This window comes from Mytilus californianus, unplaced genomic scaffold (genome assembly GCF_021869535.1).
Source record: "Mytilus californianus isolate M0D057914Y unplaced genomic scaffold, xbMytCali1.0.p SCAF_7, whole genome shotgun sequence".
NCBI classification, from domain to species: domain Eukaryota; kingdom Metazoa; phylum Mollusca; class Bivalvia; order Mytilida; family Mytilidae; genus Mytilus; species Mytilus californianus.
The window spans coordinates 47834962-47859096 of NW_026262723.1; the positions used below are offsets into that span (position 1 = coordinate 47834962).

Consider the following 24135-nt stretch of genomic DNA (forward strand, 5'->3'; position numbering starts at 1 on the left):
TGTCTAATGACTTTTGTTCGCTTAAAACAAATAGAAAGATGCCAAATATTTTTAAAACAAATAAAAAACCAAGTTAGTTCGAATATTTAACAAAAACAATATATGATTTGCTAAACTTACCGTTCTGTGTACTGACGTTACAGTCACTCGAGTCAGTTTTCATATTGACGACGACGTTCATTTTCTTACTTCCACTTGCGTTTTGGTTTGATCGCTTAATCTTAAAAAAGAAATATGTTCCTGATTATTAATTGCTACCAAATTGGGGTGTTTTAATAGAAAAAGTGTCAAGGTAAACGATTATTGACGTGAAATTTCGGTTCGAATTACTTATCTGGTTGTTTATATTCTTTGAAGATTTCAAACGTGAAAGTCAAGGACGCAGTAACCGGAAATAAATCTTCACTGCGCAGGTGAGAGAAATGGGAATCTCCTTTTTCATTGGATAGTAATTTTATAAATTTCTGACGTCAGGAACATATTTCTATTTCTGTTTGAAGTGGGTAATCCTCTGGAAAAAAACCGTGCCGCCGGCAACGTTTTCATTGGAAATGCGTCGCGATTGATCAAATATTACGTTCGACTTCATTTTAAAATATTATATAAAGTTATTCTTTTTGATAAACTTTATATTTTTCTTATATTAAGGTTAACTTTTTATTCTTGATGGTGGCAAAAATCCGACAAAACAACCCGTTTCAAATGTGTATATTTTGAAAAATATCGCGACCGGAAAACAAAATGGCGGACGTAAATACAATAAACTGGCCTCTCTACATAGAGATCATAACTGGGAACCAGTATGTAAACAAAATTAATTATCTATGAATATTCTATATCTCCCCAAAAGAGGTGTGGTTTGAGAAACAGCTGTATTTACAAAGTGCAACCTATACAAACATTTATTCCAATAGAAAACTCTCTAAAAACACTTTTTCTCACATTAATACTTATTTATCAGAATTATAGCCTTAAAGAAATTACTGCATAAACTCTAAGTTTTCTTTTACTGTACATTTTATACCCCCTCCCCTGTTTCATTTTTTTAAAGAATTTGAAAACAAGACTTTAATTATTGCCAGCTTACCCTATTTGCATGTTTTCTGACATGAAATGCCTAGAACCTGTTTAAAACTGTTCTAATAACATATTGAAAGCATTTCAGAATACTGTAAATGTAATGTTTAGCAGTCAATCATTTTAACATTCAAGATTATATAAAGTATCCAATCCTGCCTGTGTCTCCAGTCCACATTTTACTGGTATGCCTATTTGTGAATGAAAGTTCACAATTTCTGCCTCAAATGGTCAGTTTAGAATTCTTGTCACAACAGTATCATCTCTAACCATATATCTGACATAATTTAGCTAATATATGAGCTAAAAGTGATAAAACAAAGCCATATTTGCAATAGTTGTATGTATGCAGATACCAGTCTGATGTATAAATTCACTTAAAATTTTATAGAAATGACTGCTAACATCTGATTTTTGCATAACTTCCAAGCACAGTTATTGTTTTCTATATAAAGACCTTTAAAATCATAAAATCACAGCATTACAAGTTAAATTATTTGTTTTATGACCCAGGGGGTAGGCAATTTTTGGGGCCTCAAATTTCCTAAATTATTCTGCTGTTTCTAGCAATATGGAATATTTAGTACATATTCAGGATAGAACACACTATTGTAAGTTTAGTTGAGATATTTTTGTATTTCTAGCTTGTATTTTTTATGCCGCAAAAACATGAGAAAACAAGTATGTGTCCATAGTACACAGATGCCCCACTCGCATTATCATTTTCTATGTTCAGTGGACCGTGAAATTGGGGTCAAAACTATAATAACGCATTTAAATTAGAAAGATCATATCATAGGGAACATGTGTACTAAGTTTCAAGTTGATTGGACTTCAACTTCATCAAAAACTACCTTGACCAAAAACTTTTACCTGAAACGAGACAGACGGACAGACGGACGGACACACAGACCAGAAAACATATTGCCCCTTCTACTATCGTAGGTGGAGCATAAAAAAGAGTATAAAGGTGTTCAGCTTAGAAAAAAGTGAACACACTGTTAAACAGGGATAGTATTGGCAAACCAAACATATTAGATTCATATGGATCACTAATATAATACTGATCTTTGTACATAATAAACTGTTGACACAGAGATATGTTTCACCTTTCTATATAAAACTTGATAGTATAATGCAAATATTGAATCCAAATGGCAATATTCAAACATGTAAACTATGCAAAACATTCAAAGTCAATGACCCATGATTTATGGTGCAGGACCAAATAATCCAATGGAAATGAGAAATGCCAATGCTTATAAAACTGCATACCAAATATGATTGACTTATCATGAGTGGTTCCCTCTTTTACAATAACCTAAACACAAACTTTAATTTGTAAATAATGTAAAAGTTTCAAAGTTGAAGAACCATGCTGAGGGGGTGGGGCCATATAACAACCATGAAAAAGAGACTTGCAAATGATTATACAACTGCATACCAAATATCATTGACTAGTAACAGAAGCAGTTCCTGTTAAACCAGTCATTCCCAAGGTCGCTGGATATTGGGCAAAGTCCAGTAAAAATTGGTTTGGTCCAGTTAAGTGATATGCATTACTGGACCAAATGACCAGCAAAATTTTTGATTTTCATTTGTCCAAATCATATGTGAAAATGTCCAGTAAAAAAGAGTCTGGTCCAGCTGAGAAGAATGGTTTACTGGACCAAATGTCAAGTTGATTTCTCAAAGCCTTGGGAACCACTGCTTAAACTGATCTAATCAAAAACATAACATGTAAACTATGCAAAACATTCAAGGTCAATAGACAATGACTGAGGGGGCAGAGCCAATAAATTTTTGGAAATGAGATGTGACAATGCTAATGCATCTACATTCAAAATATCACTGACGTACCACTAGTGGTTCCCCTTAATCACAAACTAATAAATGTAAAAGTAAGCAAAAGTTTCGAAGACTGTAGACATGATGACTGAGGGGGCAGGGTCAAATAATCTCCATGGAAATGTGATATGCCAAAGCTAATGCATCTACGTACCAAATATCGTTGACCTACCACTAGTGATTCCTCTTAAACTGACCTAATCACGAACTAATTACATGTAAAGTTACATGTAGCAAAAGGTTCAAAGTCAATAGACCATGAATGAGGGGGCGTGTCCAAATAATCTCCATGGAAATGAGATGTGCCAATGCTAATACAACTGCATACCAAATATTATTAACCTACCACTAGTGGTTCCCCATAAACTGACCTAATCACAAACTATACATTGTTGATGCCGGAGCCACCGCCAATGCTGTCGTTGGAAATAGCACACCTAAGTCTCACTTTAAGACTAGTCAAGGCGAGACAAAAACTAAATTGTTACCTCTACAGCCCCTTGTAAAGATATCCTCTAGTATTATACAAAGTTCTGTTAAAATAGGACTGTTGTCTGTGATAACATCTTTCTTTGTCCTAAGATCAAGTACTATTCCTGGAAATATATCCAAAAGCATGTTATAAAAATAAAACCAGAGCTGCAGATAAAAAATTGTAAATTGGGGTTTCTACCCACCACTTTTTTTTCTAATGAGAAAAATATTGTTTTACTTCAGAAAAAGGTCAAATTGGATTTTCAATACCATTCTCTTGAATATATCGGGGTTTACACCACAATCACCTGATTGTCATGATTGTATTGAGTTTTTTATATTCACATTAATCAATTGAGACATGCCATTATTTATGTGACAAATGAAGAACAGATATATTATTACAGGACATGAAGACAGTACAAAACCCCTCATTGCAAGCAAAAAAGACACCCAGACTAAGAGCTTCGCAAATTGCATGATCCTCAATGCAGTGGGAGCCCCCATATTCGCTGTGACTGATAGATCCGCTGTAAACATACACTTGCGCAGTCCCAGTGACAGACATTTCTGTAAAATATACCACTTTTAAAACCATTTAGATTGGGGTATCACGAAATGAACCAATAAAATTCGGTTTTACAAATGAATAATCTTTCAACTCGTACATTCCTTTTCTATAAACAGTGTGTGTTTACATTTAATTATGATGAATTTTACATGTGTTCGGAATGCGATTAAAACAATGGCGATGAATGGGCTTCTTTGTTCAAATCGGATAGCGAAAATGAAGAATTTGAAGGATTTATGCAATTAGAAAGCAAAATTGGAAGTATAGGAAGGGATAGTTTAGTTTGTCGGAACACGACTGCGAGGCTTCCGAGGATGAAGAAGCCAAACATGGACAAATAATTTGAAAACTTTTTACATCTGTTTACGGCAGCTTTCACTTAGCTTGATAAGGAAAAGAAAGAAATTGATTCGGTATTTGTTTCATTTTTCAATTAATATACATGTACATACAATAAATACTGATTAATTAAACATTTAATTAGAGTACTCATTACACAGCCTTAACAATTTGTGAAAAATTCTCTCACTGCAAATTATCTCTGGTAGTTAACCTACAATTCAGCTGCAGTAGCTAACTAATCAGCTGTGTGTAGTAGTGAGCTGTAAAGGTACCTGTGGTAGATAAGAAGTTAATACATCACATTAAAACATGAATATAATTGAAATTAAAGAAAACAAAAAAATAACAGAATATGGAAAAAGGAGGTTGGGCCAAAAAAAAATGTCTTGTCCTTTCATTATGTTAATGTTTTTTACATAATGATTTAAAAAATTGTTTATATTTACTTTTTCACAGATTGCTTGCAAATCAAACATTTTTTAGATCAGTGCCTGCCTAAATATATTTTGTGAGTAACAATAAAAAAGTGATAGTATAATGCCACCTACAAATTTCTGTATGTTTTTATCAACCGTATTTTAAATCAACTTTAGCCGCATGACCATGTATATATTATTGGTTGTTATACAATGCGGACATTTCTAGTAACAGGAACTGCTACCAATTTATGTATTCTTCTAACCCAAATAATGCAGTCCCTCTCTGTGATCGACTCTCACACTCCTGAGAGCCTCTCTCCCACTCGTGAGGACCTGAATTCTTTATAGGATAAATACATGTCAAAAATCAAGGATTTTGATTAGTGCTCAATGGGTAAGATATGTGATCGAGAATGGTAAATCCAGAGCTACAATTCTGAATCACTGATTGGCGATTTTCCATTGACTGAGTCTGAGGCCTTCGAGTGTTAATGCAACCATCATAGAGCAGTAAGATATAATGTCTGAATTATAAAACATGGAAAACTACTGGTATCCTGGAAAACGAATTATGAAAAGTTGCTTGTAACCCTCTGCACAGCCCAGTAATTAATTGCAGTATGCTCATGATTCCATAAGTTGGTCAAGAACCCTAAAGGGCAGTAAAGCTACCTAACTGTGAACCGTGGGAGTAGATTTTTAACATGGGAAAATAACTGAAAACAAACACTGAAACAACAACCTTTCAGTCTCTTTAACAGAGGATCATGCAGTGGCATTACATCTGGATGAAAATTTCAGCATCGGCTGCTACGGAAGTTGATGTCAGCATCATTTGAAACGTTATAAAAGAAATCTGGTGGATTCGAAGATATATCGCTTCGCTTCTTAAATGTTATAATTTGTTTCTTAGATATATACTGGTATATTCAATAATATCTAATTCATAGTTTGGAAACAGAAATTGGGTAAAATCTGTTGCACAAGGCATGCATGTCATTCAGAGTTACTCTACATGTAATTGAAGTTCCATTGAAACTGATAATGATTCATGTACTTAATTTAGCTAGACCAAGAGCTGAAGTTGTTTCCCTTGGTTTGATTGTGACTTTGCTAAAAAATGACCACTTTTGTATTATTAGGAATTATTGATGAGCCATGTAGTTCCTTGCAAATTAATTGGTCATCAAATAAAATAGGTGGACACCCCGTAAGATTTATCTCAATTAATATGGAAAGTAAAAATGTTATCGGGTCCTTTCGCACCCTGTTTTCACACAGTCACTTGTTTCTATCCATGGCCGGCATGGGAAGGTCGACTACCCATATATAATAGATAGTCGACCTTCCCATGGATAGAAGCAAGTGCCTGTGTGTTTTTATACAGATTGAATTAATATATAGATTTGCTTTAGATGTATTTATCAAAATATTTATGATTTTATGAATAGTTAAATAATTTTTTTTTTGTTTTTAGTCGATTTAAAATTAATAATTGGTAATTATTTAAGATTTACACTGTTAAATTGGTATTTACAAAATTATGCTGCACGAATGTTGGAAACTCAGACCAACTGGAACGTTCTATAGAGTCAATTAGGACCATTTATAATGATAACTCAGACTTTATAATGATACATTTTTGTAACTCAGACAAAGTATCAAAAGAGGATTTGAATTAGTTAAATGAAGCATTATACATCTTAAGTCAAAAGAGTGTTACACCTTTTGGAAATTCCGCTATTTAATATTCTATATAAAAACACAATTTTGTTTAAAATTCTACTGAAGGTATTTCTTGTCCAAATTGAATGATTTTTTTTTCATTAATTACAGAAATGTCTACAGTTTCTGGCAAAAATTATGAAATATATTTATAATATATATTTTAAGGGAAATCACTGGTTTAACCCTAATATGAATTTCTGCACGAAAAAAATCATATGGCTCTCAAACTAGTTTAACCCCACCACATTCTGTATGCATGAGCCTGTCCCAAGTCAGGAGATTGTAATTCAGTGGTTGTTGTTTGTTGCTGTGTAAAAAGTAAAATAACAATAATGCCAAACTGCAAGGGAAATTCAAAATGGAAAGTCCATTATAAAATGGCAAAATCAAAAGCTCAAACACATCTAACATGAGTAAGAAATGGAAAACAACTGTTATATTCCTGACTTGTAACATATTTGTTTTTCGTTCATTATTTTGTACATAAATTGTTAGTTTTCTTGTTTGAATTGTTTTACATTTGTCATTTCCGGGCCTTTTATAGCTGACTATGCGTATTGGGCTTTGCTCATTGTTGAAGGCCGTACAGTGATCTATAGTTGTTAATTTCTTTGTCATTTGGTCTCTAATGGAGAGTTGTCTCATTGGCAATCATGCCACATCTTCTTATTTTCATACATAGGAAAAAATTATACTTAATTTCAATATTGAATACAAATAATGATTTCTCAGTTAAGACATGTCATAAAAATAATTGATAATAACCATAAAAATCTGTACTGTGACATTTGTGAGTTTAGCATTAAAAATTTCATCAAAATTGGACCACAAATTAGTTTTCTACAATGTTTTAAAACACATGTTTTTATATGAAATAATGGTATTAAATTAACGGTACGAGTTGTCTTTTTTTTTGGTCATTTTTATAGTCAAAACAGTCGTCAATCGATACTCTCCTTTTATTCTTTGCATTATAGACAGTCTGACTTCTCTTCAGCCACAGTCTTTTTCGTTGAAGACACCAATTAAATCATTTATATACCATGTATACATGTAGTAAAAACTCATTTTATACTTCGTCTGAGTTGGCGTTAATGAAGGTCCAAGTAGACTTATAGACAGTCTGAGTTGACTTTATAGACGGTTTGAGTGAACTTATTGATGGTCTGAGTTGTCTTCATAGACAGTTTGAGTTTGTCTTTTTTGAAGACGGTTCTGAGTTGTCCTGCACCCAACTGCTTAACCATACAAATTCCCTTTAAAGAGTTTTTAAAACACTGTTTTTCTTTTTAGCACTACATTTGTACTTCTTGCAACTGTAAAAGATCAGGACAAAATTGTTTTCCTAAATTACTTGTTACATCCTCAGTTCATTGAGAACAATTTTGACTGAAGCGATCAAGATACTCCTTATAAGAGTTATTTCCCTTTATAAAATTGAGAATGGAAATGGGGAACATGTCAAAGAGACAATAACCCGACCAAAGAGAAGAAAACAGCTGAAGGCCACCAATGGGTCTTCAACACAGGGAGAAATTCCCAGTCTTCAGCTGGCCCCTAAATAAAAATGTGTACTAGTTCAGTGAAAATGGATGTCATACTAAACTCAAAAACATCTAAATGAACTAAAATTAAAAAAACATACAAGACTAACAAAGGCCAGAGGCTACTGACTTGGGACACGCGCAAAAATGCGACGGGGTTAAACATGTTTTGTGAGATCTCAACCCTCCCCCTATACCTCTAGCCAATGTAGAATAAACAAACACACAGCAATACGCACAGTAAAACTCAGTTGAAAAGACGTCCGAGTCCGATGTCAGAATAAGTAACAAAAGAAACTTAGCAAAATGACAATGATACATAATTTAACAAAGGACTACTAGCAGTTACTGACATGCCAGCTCCAGACTTCAATTAAACTGATTGAAAGATTATGTCTTCATCATATGAATGTATTCAACATTTAAGTGAAATGTATTAGTAACTGGTAAACCATAAGTAATAAAGACCTAGGGTATTTTGATTTGAGGTCCTTGGTCCTTTAAAAAGAAAATGCGGTCATGGTAGACATGGTCAAAGCTCGATGTCCTGTTGTAATTTTTTACTGTTTAATTTTACTAGTTATTATTACTCCTCAGAAAATATAAGAAATATCTGCAATAGATTTCTACTTTATTGTTAGTAAAGACTTGTTGTAATAAAAAAAGGTTGAAAGGTTACAGTGTCATTCAATAAGGGTTATCTCCTGGAAAGTCTAAAATAAGAAGTATGATGTTATAACTCATTTACACAGAAGAGACCTAACATCTTTTGTTGGGTAAATATCCTTACAGCAATACAAGTTTTCAGGAATCTTTTCCAGGATTGGATAATACCTCAAACAAGCCCATCATGTTCAGAATGTAATAAACCAATGGTACTTGTTGTACAACTTTACTGTCCTTTAGATGGTTCAGTATACCACAGGACACTATATGCATTTACATGTGTCAACTGTAAGGGCAATAAGTAAGTACAATACTTTTTATTTCTAGTCTCAATATGAAAAAAGGTTAAATATTTCTTAAATTTTCTGTTCATTGCAAAACCTTTCATAATTTTGAGTCTTCAATGCTCTCAATAACTACGTACTTTATTTGGCCTGTTTAACTTTTTTGATTCAAGCATCACTGATGAATCTTTTGAAAACAAAACATGCGTCTGGCATACACAATTTTAATCCTGGTATCTATGATGAGTTCACATAGTTCATTCATTGCACTTAATTTCCAAAGATTTTTCTGAACTTTTCCAGTTTAAACTCTATTTTATCTTTTTTTGTCCTCCCTGTTTTTTTTTCTATAATCTTAGCTAAAGCATTCCACATTATTCAGTAATATTGATTACATGAAGTATGAAGAAAGGTGCTAAGGTCAATTTTTCTAAGGATGCAAATTTTTATATACATTTGTATGATTACAAAATTAGTATATATTTTTTTGATGTGGTTTAGAAGTTATTGTCATATTTTGTAAGGCACAATTGTTAACTTTCTTTTTAGATTTCTTTTGTTCTAGTTGACATTCCATCATCAATATGCATTAAAGATTCTTGCAACTCGATCTGGATTGCAAATGGCAATTGTAGTCCAATCAATATCAAATGAATGAGAGACCCAAATTTATAATGTGGCAAATGTTTTGTTTTTACTAGGTATCGAATGTTTATCTTTCATCTAAGTTTTACCCTTGTCCGTCTGTACGTACGTATGTACGTCCCAAAAAAGGTTTCCGTTCTCTAACTTTAGTTTGCCTCAACCAAATGTTATGAACTTATACACAATGCTTATTACCACAAAACACAGATCAAATTTGAATTATGGTAGCCTCACTTTTACCGTTCTAGAGTTATGCCCCTTTACAAATGGAAAAATTGCTGAATTTTTCATTTCCGTTCTCTAACTTTAGTTTGCCTCAACCAAATGTTATGAAACTTAAACACAATGCTTATTACCACAAAACACAGTTCGAGTTTGAATGATGGTGGCCTCACTTTTACCGTTATAGAGTTATGCCACTTTACAAATGGAAAAATTGCTGAATTTTTCATTTCCGTTATCTAACTTTAGTTTGCCTAGACCAAATGTTATGAAACGTATACACAATGCTTATTACCACAAAACACAGATCAAGTTTGAATTTTGGTGGCAACACTTTTACCGTTCTAGAGTTATGCCCCTTTACAAATGGAAAAATTGCTGAAATATTTGTTTCTGTTCTCTAACTTTAGTTTGCCTCGACCAAAAGTTATGAAACTTATGCACAATGCTAATTACCACAAAACACAGATCAAGTTTGAATTTTGGTGGCATCACTTTTACCGTTCTAGAGTTATGCCCCTTTACAAATGGAAAAATTGCAGAATTTTTCGTTTCCGTTAATGAACAATGCTTATTACCACAAAACTTAGATCAAGTACATATTTAGGTAGCATCACTTTTACATTTCTTGAGTTATTTCCCTTTATAACATTATATGCAAGTGGGGGCATCATCTGTGTCCCATGGACACATTCCCCATTTATTTTCCTGTTATTTTGTTGTATTCAGTTTCTTATAAGATTTACCTCAAGTGTTGGCACCAGTGCCTTATCGCACCATGACTAATACTGTATCATTGTGCTATCTGAGTAGATTAAATAATAGAATGGTTTTTAAATGTGGTGCTTTTATTTTAGGGAAACTGCTATTTCTAAACCCAAGGTTGTTTGTACATTCATGTACATTGATGTAATACTAAAAAGAAAACTGCTGGCTGTATGAAAGCAGAATTGAATCATTTTGATATAACAATTTTGAGAGATAATGGTTCATATATCAGTTCTTATTCATGTTATTGTTCAAATGAGATAATTATTTATATTTTAGTAGTCACTGTTCATAATACAATGTAATAGATCATTGCTCATAATACAATGTAATAGATCATTGTTCATAATACAATGTAATAGATCATTGTTCATAATACAATGTAATAGATCATTGTTCATAATACAATGTAATAGGCCATTGTTCATAATACAATGTAATAGATCATTGTTCATAATACAATGTAATAGGTCATTGTTCATAATACAATGTAAAAGGTCATTGTTCATAATACAATGTAATAGATCAATACAATGTAATAGATCATTGTTCATAATACAAAGTAATAGATCATTGTTCATAATACAATGTAATAGATCATTGTTCATAATACAATGTAATAGATCATTGTTCATAATACAATGTAATAGATTATTGTTCAAATATCAGATCTTTGATAGTTTCTGTTTAATTTATTCACAAATTTTAAGACTTTGGGATTAAGAGCTTGGCATATTGTACGAACGCTTTTCTATTCATGCTATTGTCGAAGAGTGTATGGTGACCCCTACATGACTGGATTATTTGTGTCATTAGCTTGCTGTATCATTGATGTCATATCTCTAGTTATTCATATTATTAGATACATCCTTTACCTTTCTAAAGAATTTCAATATTTTTCAAAGATATCATATTTTTGTAAAACAATACCCGGTACCTATTTCAAGGGAAAAAAAGCACTTTAATCAGTTGAATAACCTCAAACACTTAAACCAGTTAAATAACCTTAGAATTCAAGCTAGGATAAAATTGAGAATGGAAATGGGGAATGAGTCAAAGAGACAACAACCCGACCAAAGAGCAGAAAACAGCTGAAGGCCACCAATGGGTCTTCAATACAGCAAAAAAATCCAGCACCCGGAGGCGGTCTTCAGCTGGCCCCTAAACAAATATGTGTACTAGTTCAGTGAAAATGGACGTCACACTAAACTCCAAAACTTATAAATGAAATAAAATTAAAATTATACAAGACTAACAAAGGTCAGAGGCTCCTGACATGGGACAGGCGCAAAAACGCAGCAGGGTTAAACATGTTTTGACTTTTGTGAGATCTCAACCCTCCCCCTATACCTCTAGTCAATGTAGAATAAACAAACACACAGCAATACGCACAGTAAAACTCAGTTTAAAAGAATGCATACTATTTGTTTATAAGCATTTTAAAGGATTATCTTAGAATGATGCACACTAGTAATTATAGGATTATTTATCCCAAAATTCAAATATAGAAAATTTTTCAACAAGCATGACAAGTGACAGAACAAGAAATTAATTCATGAATGCACATATCACATCTGTCTAAGTTAATTGTCAGTATTGTACCCTCATGGGTTGAATATTCTTCCATGTTTGAATTCTTGGATTAGTTTTATTACATTGGCTTTTTAATCATGTTAATAAAGTAGAAAATGCATTCTCAATTTGTATTTCGTTGCAACCAATTAAGTAATTAGTTTTCTTTTGTTTTTCTTTTCAAAAAGATGGACAGTTATACGTCAACAAACACAGAGCAAAATTGAAAGTAAAGCAATAGCAAAAAAGGTATCATCTACTAAAATTGATAATGATTGGGGCGTTAAAACAGATGATTGGGGAACTGATATGGATGATTGGGGCGTTGAAACAGATAATTGGGGAACCGATGCAAAAGATTGGGGAGGAGAATCTAACCTAAATGGCCTATCTGATAACACATTGGACACAGAACAAGTAGATTCAAATAACACTGAGTCATTTGCTGATAAAAGCAATGAAGAATGCTTAAGAAGCAATATGGATTATGATCCTCAGTTAGTAACTTGCTCAGACTTAAACATACCTTCAAAATCAAGCTTTTTAGCGAATAACACTGGTAGCATGAACAATGATGAAGAAGAATTAGTAACAGGATTATCAAATATAGAAGTTGATGGTACTGAGAATTCTATGAATGTCATAGTAGAAGATGATATGGTTGATACTGACCGATTAAATGAGGTGATGTCAGTTATAAAAGAGACAGCTAACAGCCATGTGAATCCTTTACCCAGCCAACTGTGTTTGCTTTCATTTTATGTCAGTGTTTTGGAGGAACCAGAAGATAGCTTGGATTCAGCAGAGGAAAAACATATAAAACAGTTACTAAAAAGTTATGAGAGGGAGCAAGGAGCTGTTGATGACGAGGTGCAGGCAAGGTATGAATGTTTGTTTATACCTAACTATTGATACAATCATTGGCAGTTCAATTTTTAAAGTCAAAAGGATCACAGACTAACTTAGTTTTTTAATATTTTTGAAATTTGAAACACATGTTTCTAAAGTAACAAACATTGATCCAAAGTAACAAACATTGAAAAATGACATTTAAGACAGTTGAGGACAAATTTCATTGAGCTGTTTACCGCTACACTAGAAAGTGATAAGGCATGTTGAAACTTAGTTTACCAATTAATAGGTACAGTATGCTAACAGTAAAACCAAACAACACTGAAACAAACATGAGCTGACTGTAGGAACCACATGTATTATAAAATACATCTCAAATCTGGATCAAAATATATATATGCTATATAGAAATATTTAAAGTTGAAATGCGTGTAATATTATACACGAAAAAGGGGGAGAATAAATAAATCAACATGCAAATCAAATAAATAATGAAAAGTAATGTTTATAAACAATTATTTCCTTTCAGAGGCAATACCGGTAGTAGTGCTGGTGAAAAATATGAGAAAGCAACTCATGTTGATAATTATTTTCATAAATTTTCCAAGAGAATAGGAAGATATTCATCACAGATAATCAGGTCAGTTTATTGAACAGGGCATTTAGACAAAAATTAAGTACCATTTTTATTGTTTCAAACATTTATAAAAGCAGAATAATGAAATGAATTATCAGCAGTTAGTTTGGTTCAATTTGGTCAAAATAAGATCGAAAACATCGCAAATGTATTATTTACTTGCAAGTCAATAATTCAACCTCAGTTGAACCCCTATTCATATAACCATATATCTGACCTTTATCTGAAGATAGATTACGCATGCCCTAAGCGTGTTCAGTTATTTAAATGAAAAGAATGTTAACATTGCAAAGTGAAACAAGGGAGCCACTATAAAAATTGACATTTCTTTGACCGATTCAGCCCATAAGAAATCATTCATATCTAGGTAAAATGATGATTTACATTTTTTAAATATATGAAATGAAATCAAACAGACCTGGGAAAAGCGTACTTACAAAACTCCAGATGCTTCTCTGTCTATTTATATTTATATTTATGTTTATATTGGGTTGAATGACTATCTGCAGTCTTGGGGAGGGGGTGGGGGGGTGGGGGGAGGGGGGGGGGGTAATTTCGATGGTTAATTAGATAGCGTCTAGTCTAGAATACACACAAAATGCTGATACATTATTATGAGTCCATGCATTGTTAATTGTTTCTTTTTTGACTTTTTGTAATTTGGATTTACGTTTTTGTATGTTGTGAATCAAATATGAGAATTCAAGTCAAATTAATGATCAAGAATTTGACAGCTAATGCCTATTTAAGTTCGGAAAAGATAACAAATCATATAGATGTATTATGTATATGTTAACAGAATTTGACTTATTTACTTAAAATAAGCTTTACGGTTCATGTACATGATGTATGATGAAGCATAATAAACTGTTGACAGCTAATCAGTAAGCCAATATATTTGGTGATACATCAGTCTTTGTTTTAAGTCTGTTTATTATTTAACCATTTTTTTTTCCCCCTGTAAAAGGTCCAATTCTGTTTAGAATATTAGTAATACTTTAAAAGCTTTAAAAGAAAAGTTGAATAATGAATCAAATTTGTTCAAGTATAATATGGTAAGTTGTGCACCAAAGATGTTCTTGAATTCTGTTGAGGCAGTTTTAATTTCAACATTTTTCTAGCATAGAAATAAGGAGATTGGTATGATTGCCAATGAGACAACTATCCTCCAAAGACCAAGGTCACTGTTCTTCCTTCTACAATGAGAAAAACCCATAACATATATAGTTAGCTACAAAAGGAATGACAGAATGTGAAACAACCAATGATTCCAGATTCCTGACTTGAAACAGGTATATATATTTATGACTTTGACTTTTTCTTTAAGCTAACATGTATCCATCGGATGATGATCCTTTGAATAAACCTTTTCTAAAAGTTTATCAATTTAACATTGTTCATGTGCTAACATCTTAGAATATAGAGCTTTATGTTACAAAGTTTCTGTCTGTCATATGCCCATTGTCCTTGACCTTATCATGGGACTTTTTTGGGCATCTGAAATATTAACTTTTTATAAGCATTGATGAGTAATAGGATAATCATATTTGGTATACAGGATCCTTGCAAGTTAACTTGTCCCTCAGACAGGGTTCACCTGACCTTGAACTCATTTCACGTATCAGTGGTATAGGTTTTATAATCAAGTCAGTGTCTCAAATACTATAAGCAATAGGTCATTTATATTTGATGTATTGAAAGATTGTAAGATGTACATGTCCGACTGGTAGGTTTCATTGGACATTGACCTCATTTTCATGGTTCATTGGTCAATATTTAAGCTTTTGTGGTTTGGTCTTTCTTTTCTCAGAAACTATAAGCCAAAGATCAGCTGTATTTGGTGTAAGGAATGATTGTAAGGTGTACATGTCCTTCTGGCAGGTTTAGTCTGACCTTGACCTTTTTTCTTGGCTCATTGGATAATGTTATTTTTTTCTGATTTGGTCTATTTCCGAGACACTTTAAGTAGTAGGGCCACTTTATTTGGTATATGGAATAATTGCTAGATGTATATGTATGTCTGGCAGGTTTTACATGTATCTAACCTTGACCTCCTTTTCATGGTTCATTTGTCAATGTTAAGTTTTCACATTTATGTGGGTTTTGCAGATATATAGGTAGAAGCAATAGGTCAACTATATGGCATATGGAATGATCGTAAGGTGTGCATCTCTGTCTGGGAGGGCTCATCTGACCTTACCACATTTTCTTGATTTATTTGTCTATGTTAAGCTTTCAGGTTTATGTCTGTTGCACATGTTGCGCAGATACTATCAGCAAAAAGTCAACTTTAGTTGGTGAATGAAATGAATGCATGGTGTACAAGGTGTCTAGCAGGGTTTATATGATCTTGACCTCCTTATTATGGTCCATTGGTCAATGTTCAATTTTCCTAATTATGTCTGTTTCAGATAAAATAAACAATAGGCTAATGTATTTGTTATATGGTATATGGTTACCAGATACGAATGTGAGGTGTGTTCACGTGTCTGCTGGGTTCATCTAACCTTGACCTCATTTACATGGATAACTGATAATGTTATCTTTATATGATACTTGTAGTAAAACCTTCATGAATTCAATTATGAACAGAAAAGCAGGAGACATTTCAGCATGTGCACTCTTACACAAATAAAAAGATACGATATGATTGCCATTGAGACAACTCTGCACCAGAGACCAAATGACATAGAAGTTAACAACTATAGATCACCGTACAGCCTTCAAAATTTTTTTATAAGTTGCCATTGGCAACTAGCTTTCAATAACTGCTAGTGCTCTCAGATGGACACTTAATGTGTTTAGTGTTTTTGTTACGATCTAATCGGTGAAACATGTCTCCCAAACGCCGATCTAATCGGTGAAACATGTCGACCAATAGAAGATGCAGTTTTCTTAAGTGTTGTTGTCAATTTAGCGGTGTTAATTGTTACTGTAAATTCAGAAATTAATGCGTTCATTTATTATTGCGATTTTAAAATGTGAGATTAATTATTGCGATTTCAGGAAAAACTGCATACGGATATATGTGTCAGATATCAGAATGTGAGTTCTTATTATTGCGATACTCACCCAGTCACAATATGCGCATTAATGAAAACCTCGCAATAATTTCTGATTTTACAGTATTTGTTTTTGTGCTTTTGTATTGATTTGATGAGTCAAGCCCTTGTCACTGGTTTTGTATTGCCTCAACAAAGTCATGAAGGAGAGACTTAGGGGTGCTGTTTCTGGCTTAGGGGGCAGAGTTAACAATTTGTTAAAGTTTGTGATTAGGTCAGTGGAACCACTAATGATAAGTCAATGATAATAAGTCGAATTGACACATATGTCATTTCCATGAAGATCATTAGGCCCCACCCCCTCAGTCATGGGTCTGTTGACTTTGAAACTTTTGCTTATTTGAAATGATGAAGTTTGTGATTAGGTCAGTTTAAGGGATCCACTAATGTCAATAATGTGTTGTAATCAGTTGTATTAGCATATTCAGTGCGACAGGGTTGCCATAACCAGCCAGCTTATAGCCTTTCTATAACAGAATGGTGTTGACCTTTCCAAACTGTAAGGTATAGGATCCAATGATGCAGCTGACTTGTCAATATTGGTGAACAAACTGGTGTATCCCAGTTCCTAAAAGAGAGCAGTCCCTTCCTGATAGAGGTGCACTGTGTTGTTCATCTTTTAGCCCAAGCATGTGTTGATCTATCCTAAGAAATCTCAGAAATAAAATTTGTGGAGAGAATCATAGTAACAGTCCACACATTGTTCAAGAGGTCACCATCCAACCTGTCAGAGCTGCATTCATGGCAGATAATCTTAGATGATCCACAGCTGAAGCCGATAAATGTCCACGTTGTCCAGTGGTTATCTATGGTCCATGCATTAGACGGTCTAGTGTTCCTGTTAAAGACTTTGATCAAAACAGGCACCTGATTAGTTGCAGTCTAACCGTCAAAGACAAGTGTATCAGAACAACAAGCTGAATGCTTCCTCTAAGCTAATGAACATTAGATAGATTTTTATTTGTTTGTTATAGAAATTATTGAATATTGATATTCTGTCATTCCTAGAATATTACAGTGCAATTGTTTTTGATTGACTTTTTGTAATTGTGTACAAACTTCTGTTCAGATAAATTATTTATTTATTTGAAACCATGAAATTATCATTTTATTCAATTGTTAACTTTATAACAGACTTGAGTTATTTTTTCAAAAGAATGTTGAATCAAATATTTCTCTTCTTGTGCCTCATTTAGTTAACAAGTTGAATACGCATTTATCTTGTTGTGTATAAGATACACACTTACATTCATCAAGACAGAAGCCATTTATTTGTACATGCAAAAAGAAATTTATATGTTTATATGACTTTATTTGTAAATCTTGCCTTTTTATCACTCTTTTAACTTATGCAAATTTCAAAGGTTATGGATATAATCTTCATGATGCAATACACAACAACAAAGCACACACATATAGTGATAGTGTTCCAAGTTAGAGACATTGGTTTTAGTTCAAGTTTTACTGTGTTATACTACTTGTTAGACCCAATCCTTCTGAAAAATGGACTTTACTTGTCCCTAGACAAGACTTGTCACCCTCATAAAAGTGCATAATTATGCGTCCTGATTACATAATACAGTTGCAAAATGACCAAAATAGTTTCTGAAAATTTCTTGATCTTGATTAGCAGGTCTCATATAGATTATTTGGCCCTGCCCCTCAGTCATGATCTATGGACTAAAATTTTAGCATAATTTGCATAATATAGTTTGTAAATACATGGATTAGGTCAGTTTAAGGGAAACCACTATAATTGGTGAGTTGATCAATGATATGTGGTATGCATTTCTATAAGCATTAGCACATCTCATATCCAGGAAGATTATCTTGCCAGCTCCCTCAGTCAACTGTCATGGTCAATTGACTTTGAAACTTTGGTATAATTTACATGTTAAGGTTTGATAAGGTCAGTTTAAGATGAACCATTAATGGTAAGTCAATGATATTTGGTATTCAGTTGCATTTGTACATCTCATTTCTAGGGAGATATCTCGTTTAGAGCTTTTGCATATCTTACATGTTAAGTTTGTGATTATGTAAGCCTTTAAGGGAAGTCAATAATATATGGTATAAAGTAGTACAAGGATTATCATTTCTCATTTCCACAGTGCCTTTTGTCATGGTTCATTTTCTTTAAATGTTTCACATAGTTTACCTGTTAAAGTATCGCAATTTTAATTTCAGCATTTGCATTTAAGTGTAAAAATTACATACTGTGAATTCTTTTTTTATTTCTCGTGGGTTTCTTGGTTAGAGAAAAAGTTTTATTTTTGTAGATGATTGATTTCGTAGTCTTTCAAAAGTCTGCATACAATCCTATAGAAAATTTGTACTACCTTGAACATTTAAATTTGTAGTTCACCTTTACCCTTGAAATCCTCAAAAATTGGTATCTCAAGAATTATAATGAATCCACAGTACAGGTGAGACATACCTCTGTGTCAATAATTTATTATAGTGTGTTCTTATGTTATGCTGTTACACAACTGTCCCAGGTAAGGGGAAGGGTTTAGTGCCACAAACATGTTTAACCCTGCCACATTCTGTATTTGCCTGTCCCTATTCAGGAGCCTGTATTTCAGTGGTTGTTGATTATTGCTGTATATCATATATGTTTTTTGTTTGTTGTTTTGTGCATAAATCAGGCCATTGGTTTTCTTGTTTTGAATTGTTTTACATTTTGTCATGTCAGGGTTTTTCATAGTTTGCTATGTGGTATGGATTTTGCTCATGGTTGAAGGCTGTACAGTTACCTATAGTTGCTAACATCTATGTCATTTGATCTCTGGTAGATAGTTGTCTCCTTGGCTGGTAATCATACCACATCTCCTTATTTTACAGTGGTAAAAATTTTTTGTGCCTTAGTTGAAGTTTAAAAATTTTACCATAATAAAATAAGCTGTGATATGATCGCCAATGTTGTTGAATGTAAACTTGCTTTTGATTTAAGCAAATTCTGGTTTGTCATGCAAGAGTTATAGACTTTTAACAGTCATATTTGACACAATATCTATATGCATAAGGGTATCCTCATGCATGTTATTCTACAAAGTCGTTTTATTTGCATCTGATTATATGTGTTCTAAATATCCCATTTTATTTTTGAAACAATTTCAATATGCACAGTAAGGGTGTACCATACACTCTTAACAGAGGCAGATTTAGGGGGTGCCCAGAGTGAAAATGATACATGATACATGTTAGGTATTAAGCCCCAAATCTAGGAGTGAGGGCTATATTGCATTCATCATGTCTGTCTGCTCATCCATTTCTTCCAACAAATGTAATCTTCACACTCAGAACTAACTAAACACAATGACTTCATATTTGGACAGCATCCTGACTGTGATGAGTTGTAACATGTGAGCCCTTCTGTTTCTGTCAGATACCTACTTCCTGTTTACCAATAATTTGAATTTTTCAAATTGTTGGATAAAATGTTTTAAAGATTCACACTTTTCACAAATTGTTCAGAGTCTTATACAATTTCAGCCTATGCTAAAATTCATTGAGGTCTGACAGCATTTTGTAAATTCTGACATAATATATATTAAATATAGCTTAATCCTTCAAGCGCCACTTTCTTTTTTTGATTTAGATATAATTGGAATGGAAGCCCCCTGTATATCAGCAAACCGGATACAGACTTATTTAAAGCATCACAAGGAAAATGCCACAGTTGTGGTAGTGAACTTGTATATGAGTTTCAAATAATGCCAGGACTAATAACCAAACTTAGTTTCAACAAAAAAAAAGGTGAGTTCCACTGTTAACAGTTAAAATTACAGGCAGAAGAAAATAATCTAATGATTAAAAAAAATAATTCCAATTTACTCCAGTATGTTTGAGTTATTTTTCTATGGTCTTAGTTGATATGCTCAAAAATTGCCAGAGTTCTGCAACATAAATTTTTCATATGACCAAATAAAACAGTTCAGCTTGAACCAAACTATGCCTAATATAAAAATAAGGAGATGAGGTATGATTGCCAATGAGACAACTATCCACCAAAGTTCAAATAAAGTGGATGTAAGCAATTATAGGCAACCGTACGGCCTTCAACAATGAGAAAAAGGCCATACCGTAGAGTCGGCTATAAAAGGCCCCAACATGAAAAATATGAAACAATTCAGTTGAGAAAACTAACAGCCTAATCTATAACAAAACAACAAAACTTATGAAAAACAAATAATTATGACAGACATGAACCAATGACAACCAATAAACTACAGGCTCCTGACTTGGGACAGGCAAATAAAGAACTATCAAAATCAGTTGAAAATGGCTTAAATCATCAGATCGATACAAAATCAAACATAAAGGTGTAATACCGGTACCACTATTGATTTTCCCCTATTAGTCTTTGTTAAATTTGCACTTTTCAAAAAATTGTGCAGAATTTATCTTTGTTTCAAATAAAGAAATACTTGGCAAGAGTAAAGCTTTATCCTGTCCAGTACTATAGACAAAATTTCACATAACATTTCATTGCCTATAAGAAAATAACCATCTCTGGAAGTTAAACAATCAAGTTTTCACCTCTTTTTTACCTGTGTGCAAGCTTTAGTAACCATGTAACCTCAAGTTTCCAAAATATTCTATAGAAACCCTAAATAAAAAATAATGGTGCTTTGAAATACCCAAGATATATGTTTATGACCCAGAAATTTTTTACTGCAATGAAATGTAGGATAAATTACCTACAATTGTCAAATTCAAGGGAATATTTTTTTACGACCCTTTTTCATATGCAACCGGATGTGACGTACTATGATTTGGTGGTATTACACCTAAACACAGACCGGACCTGGCAGGGTATTTATCCATCCCTCATCCCTAACAACAAAAAGGACACTAAGTACAGATCTGAGAGTATTAGCTGTTACTGACAGCTAGTTCAAATCCAATAATAACTAATAAAAAAAATCATGTATCTCAGACTAAAATATCAATCAGTACACATCCAACATCCAATCTAATGTCTAGTTTCAAAGTTATATTTTCTTGCTTTGCAATTGAGAGTATAGTTCTAAATCACTATACTGTGGTAAACTGTAACCATCTTGTCTGTCCATCCATCAATCTGTTCATTCATTCCTCTGTCCATCTTTAACATGCATAACATATTTCTCAGTTTCTGTTTAAAGAATGATGTGAAAGTGATTTGGAACTTTTGGTCCTTGTTCGTTTTATCAGTACTTCAAAGAATCACAATTGATTTTTTTATTCAATATTTGAAAGAATAAGTAAGACTGATTTGAATGGCTAGATAACAGACTTTGTCCTCTGTCATAGCTAACTTCTGTCTCATATTAAAACCTTATTAGCAGCAAATCTTTTGTCACATAGTTTTCAGCTTCCGTATAAAGGAATGATTTGATATTTGGCCTCGATCTTTATTATGATGAGTTGATCTGTGTAGGCAATTTTCAGGTCTGACAGGCAATTGTTTCCTCTTTGAAGGTACTTGGATTTTTTTTTTGCATAACAAGCATTGTTATTGTCATAATAATGAAGGAAAATACTTAGCAAGACATGGTATGGTGCACAACTCCTTGTTTTTAAATATCATTGTATTCTATAAAAGAGCAAGGAAGTGACAGTACATAGTAAGAAGTAAGATAACCAAATCAAACAATAAACTTTATTAAAAACAATGAATTTAAGTTTGGCTTCAAATAAATAAAGTGTCCAGTGATTTTGAGCATCAACAAATGCATATAAATCCAAATTAAGTCTGGCAATAAAAACTTCACAAAATGCTGTATTGTGATATATTTATCTTTTTCTTTTTCAGGCACTGGTATAGAATATGGAACAGTAGTTATATACACATGTAAAGCAAGTTGTTGGACTGAGTCAAATAACTGTCATACTGAACATGTATTTATACAGTCAGATCCTGACCAGCATTTGTTGAAATAATTGTATAATAAAACCATCTGATGAGATAATTGCTTACACCTCTTATTCATATAGATTTCTGATAAATTGTATTCATGAATAAACATGACATATTAGCCTCTGGATATAAGAGCGGAGGAGAAATTCAGTGTTACCCTTGTCCCTCTGTATGTCCGTCCGTCCCAAAATTAGTTTCTGATCTCTAACTTTTAGTTTGCCTCAACTAAATGTAATCAAACTTATACACAATGCTTATAACCACAAAACACAGATCAAGTTCAAATTTGGGTTCTTGAGTTATGTCCCTTTATAACTAAATGCAAGTGGGGGCATCATCTGTGTCCCATGGACACATTCTCTATTTATTTATACTTAAAATTAAAAAGGGCCATATTCATCACCACAAAACGTTTGACTTATTGCTACTTGTGCTGTTTTATCTTCATTGACATTTATCCATTGATCTACACACTTGGCCTAATAAATCAACCTTAACTTTATCAAATCTCCTCAAGTTATATACAAAAAGTTTGAACAAAAATACTGAACTCAAAGGTAATTTCAAAAAAAAGGGAAATCCATAAAACTAAACAAAATCAAACACTTGAATTGTCAACCAATGGAACAAATGGTAAACAACTGTCATATTCCTGACTTGGTACAGGCATTTCCAAAGAAAATAATCAAATATTCCAGGAAAAAAAAAATCCAATTAATTTTGCAATACATCTGAAGACTTTCAGAACAAATGCAATGCTTCCCTTTACTTCAGATGTTTATAAAATGTCACTGTAAGCAAAAAACTATTATCACAATTTTGTTAGAAAATCCAAAATGAGTGCCATTTAAATGCTACTGACTCCACTGGGATGACACGCTTTGATTATTTTACGCTTGCTTTCATGAACAGCAAGCATTCTTTGACACAGTATAGTAGTTATCTTGGTGTAATCAGGGGTGTACAGAATTTTCAACAACGGTGTAAAATTCCGTACACCCCGGATACACCAAGATGACGAATTTATTTCTTATGAACAATTCCTTCACCCATTTGAAACCGGGATGTAAAATTGAAAAATGCTAATGAAAAATTTCCAGTGTAACATTTTTTCAACGTCGATGTTTCTGCGAATTGTTAAATCCTTTTTTTCTTTATTTTTGGGAAATTCAGAATTTTTTTGTGTTCTTTTGAATTTTCGGGAAAAAAAATTAAAATTATTTTTTTTTTTAAATTTTGTCCTCAAATTTATTCATTTTTTATTTTTTATTTTTTACATTTTATTTTATTTTTTTTATTTTTTTTACTTTTTATTTTTTTCTTTAATTTGGCAAAATTTTATTTTTTTAAATTTTTTGGCAAAATTTTATTTATCCCGGGGTGAACAAGGGTGGGGTGTTATTTACACCGGGGTAATTAACCAATCAGATTGCAGTATTTATGATGCATAAGAAATAATGATCATTATTGCTTGTTCTGTTATCTTTGATAACAGTTAAATTAAGTGCTATTTATAGAA

General features: G+C 32.7%; 2 protein-coding genes across 2 annotated transcripts in view; one reads left to right on the forward strand and one right to left on the reverse strand.

The window, feature by feature from the left end:
- The window catches only part of LOC127709719 (uncharacterized), a 56726-nt gene extending 51084 nt beyond the window's left edge, over positions 1-5642 (reverse strand). The window contains exons 1-2 of the mRNA XM_052215383.1: positions 5474-5642; positions 3414-3521 (exon numbers count right to left, since the gene is read on the reverse strand). Coding sequence (XP_052071343.1) covers positions 3414-3521; positions 5474-5510 — 145 coding nt within the window. The 5' untranslated portion in view covers positions 5511-5642. The remainder of the gene's footprint in view (positions 1-3413; positions 3522-5473) is intronic.
- A 160-nt stretch (positions 5643-5802) lies between these two features.
- On the forward strand, positions 5803-22668 carry LOC127709725 (programmed cell death protein 2-like). Its single transcript, XM_052215390.1, has 6 exons — positions 5803-5941; positions 8825-8970; positions 12349-13041; positions 13542-13652; positions 20313-20470; positions 22512-22668. The coding sequence occupies exons 1-6, from the start codon at positions 5852-5854 to the stop codon at positions 22637-22639; spliced, it is 1326 nt and encodes a 441-aa protein (XP_052071350.1). The 5' UTR covers positions 5803-5851; the 3' UTR covers positions 22640-22668.
- Positions 22669-24135: the final 1467 nt, after the last annotated feature.

Coding starts and splice junctions, on each gene's coding strand:
- LOC127709725 (XM_052215390.1), top strand. CDS start 5,852: ATGACCACTTTTGTATTATTAGGAATTATTGATGAGCCATGTAGTTCC. Junction 5,942..8,824: donor ATAAAATAGGTGGACACCCC/GTAAGATTTATC, acceptor AATCTTTTCCAG/GATTGGATAATACCTCAAAC. Junction 20,471..22,511: donor TAGTTTCAACAAAAAAAAAG/GTGAGTTCCACT, acceptor TTTCTTTTTCAG/GCACTGGTATAGAATATGGA.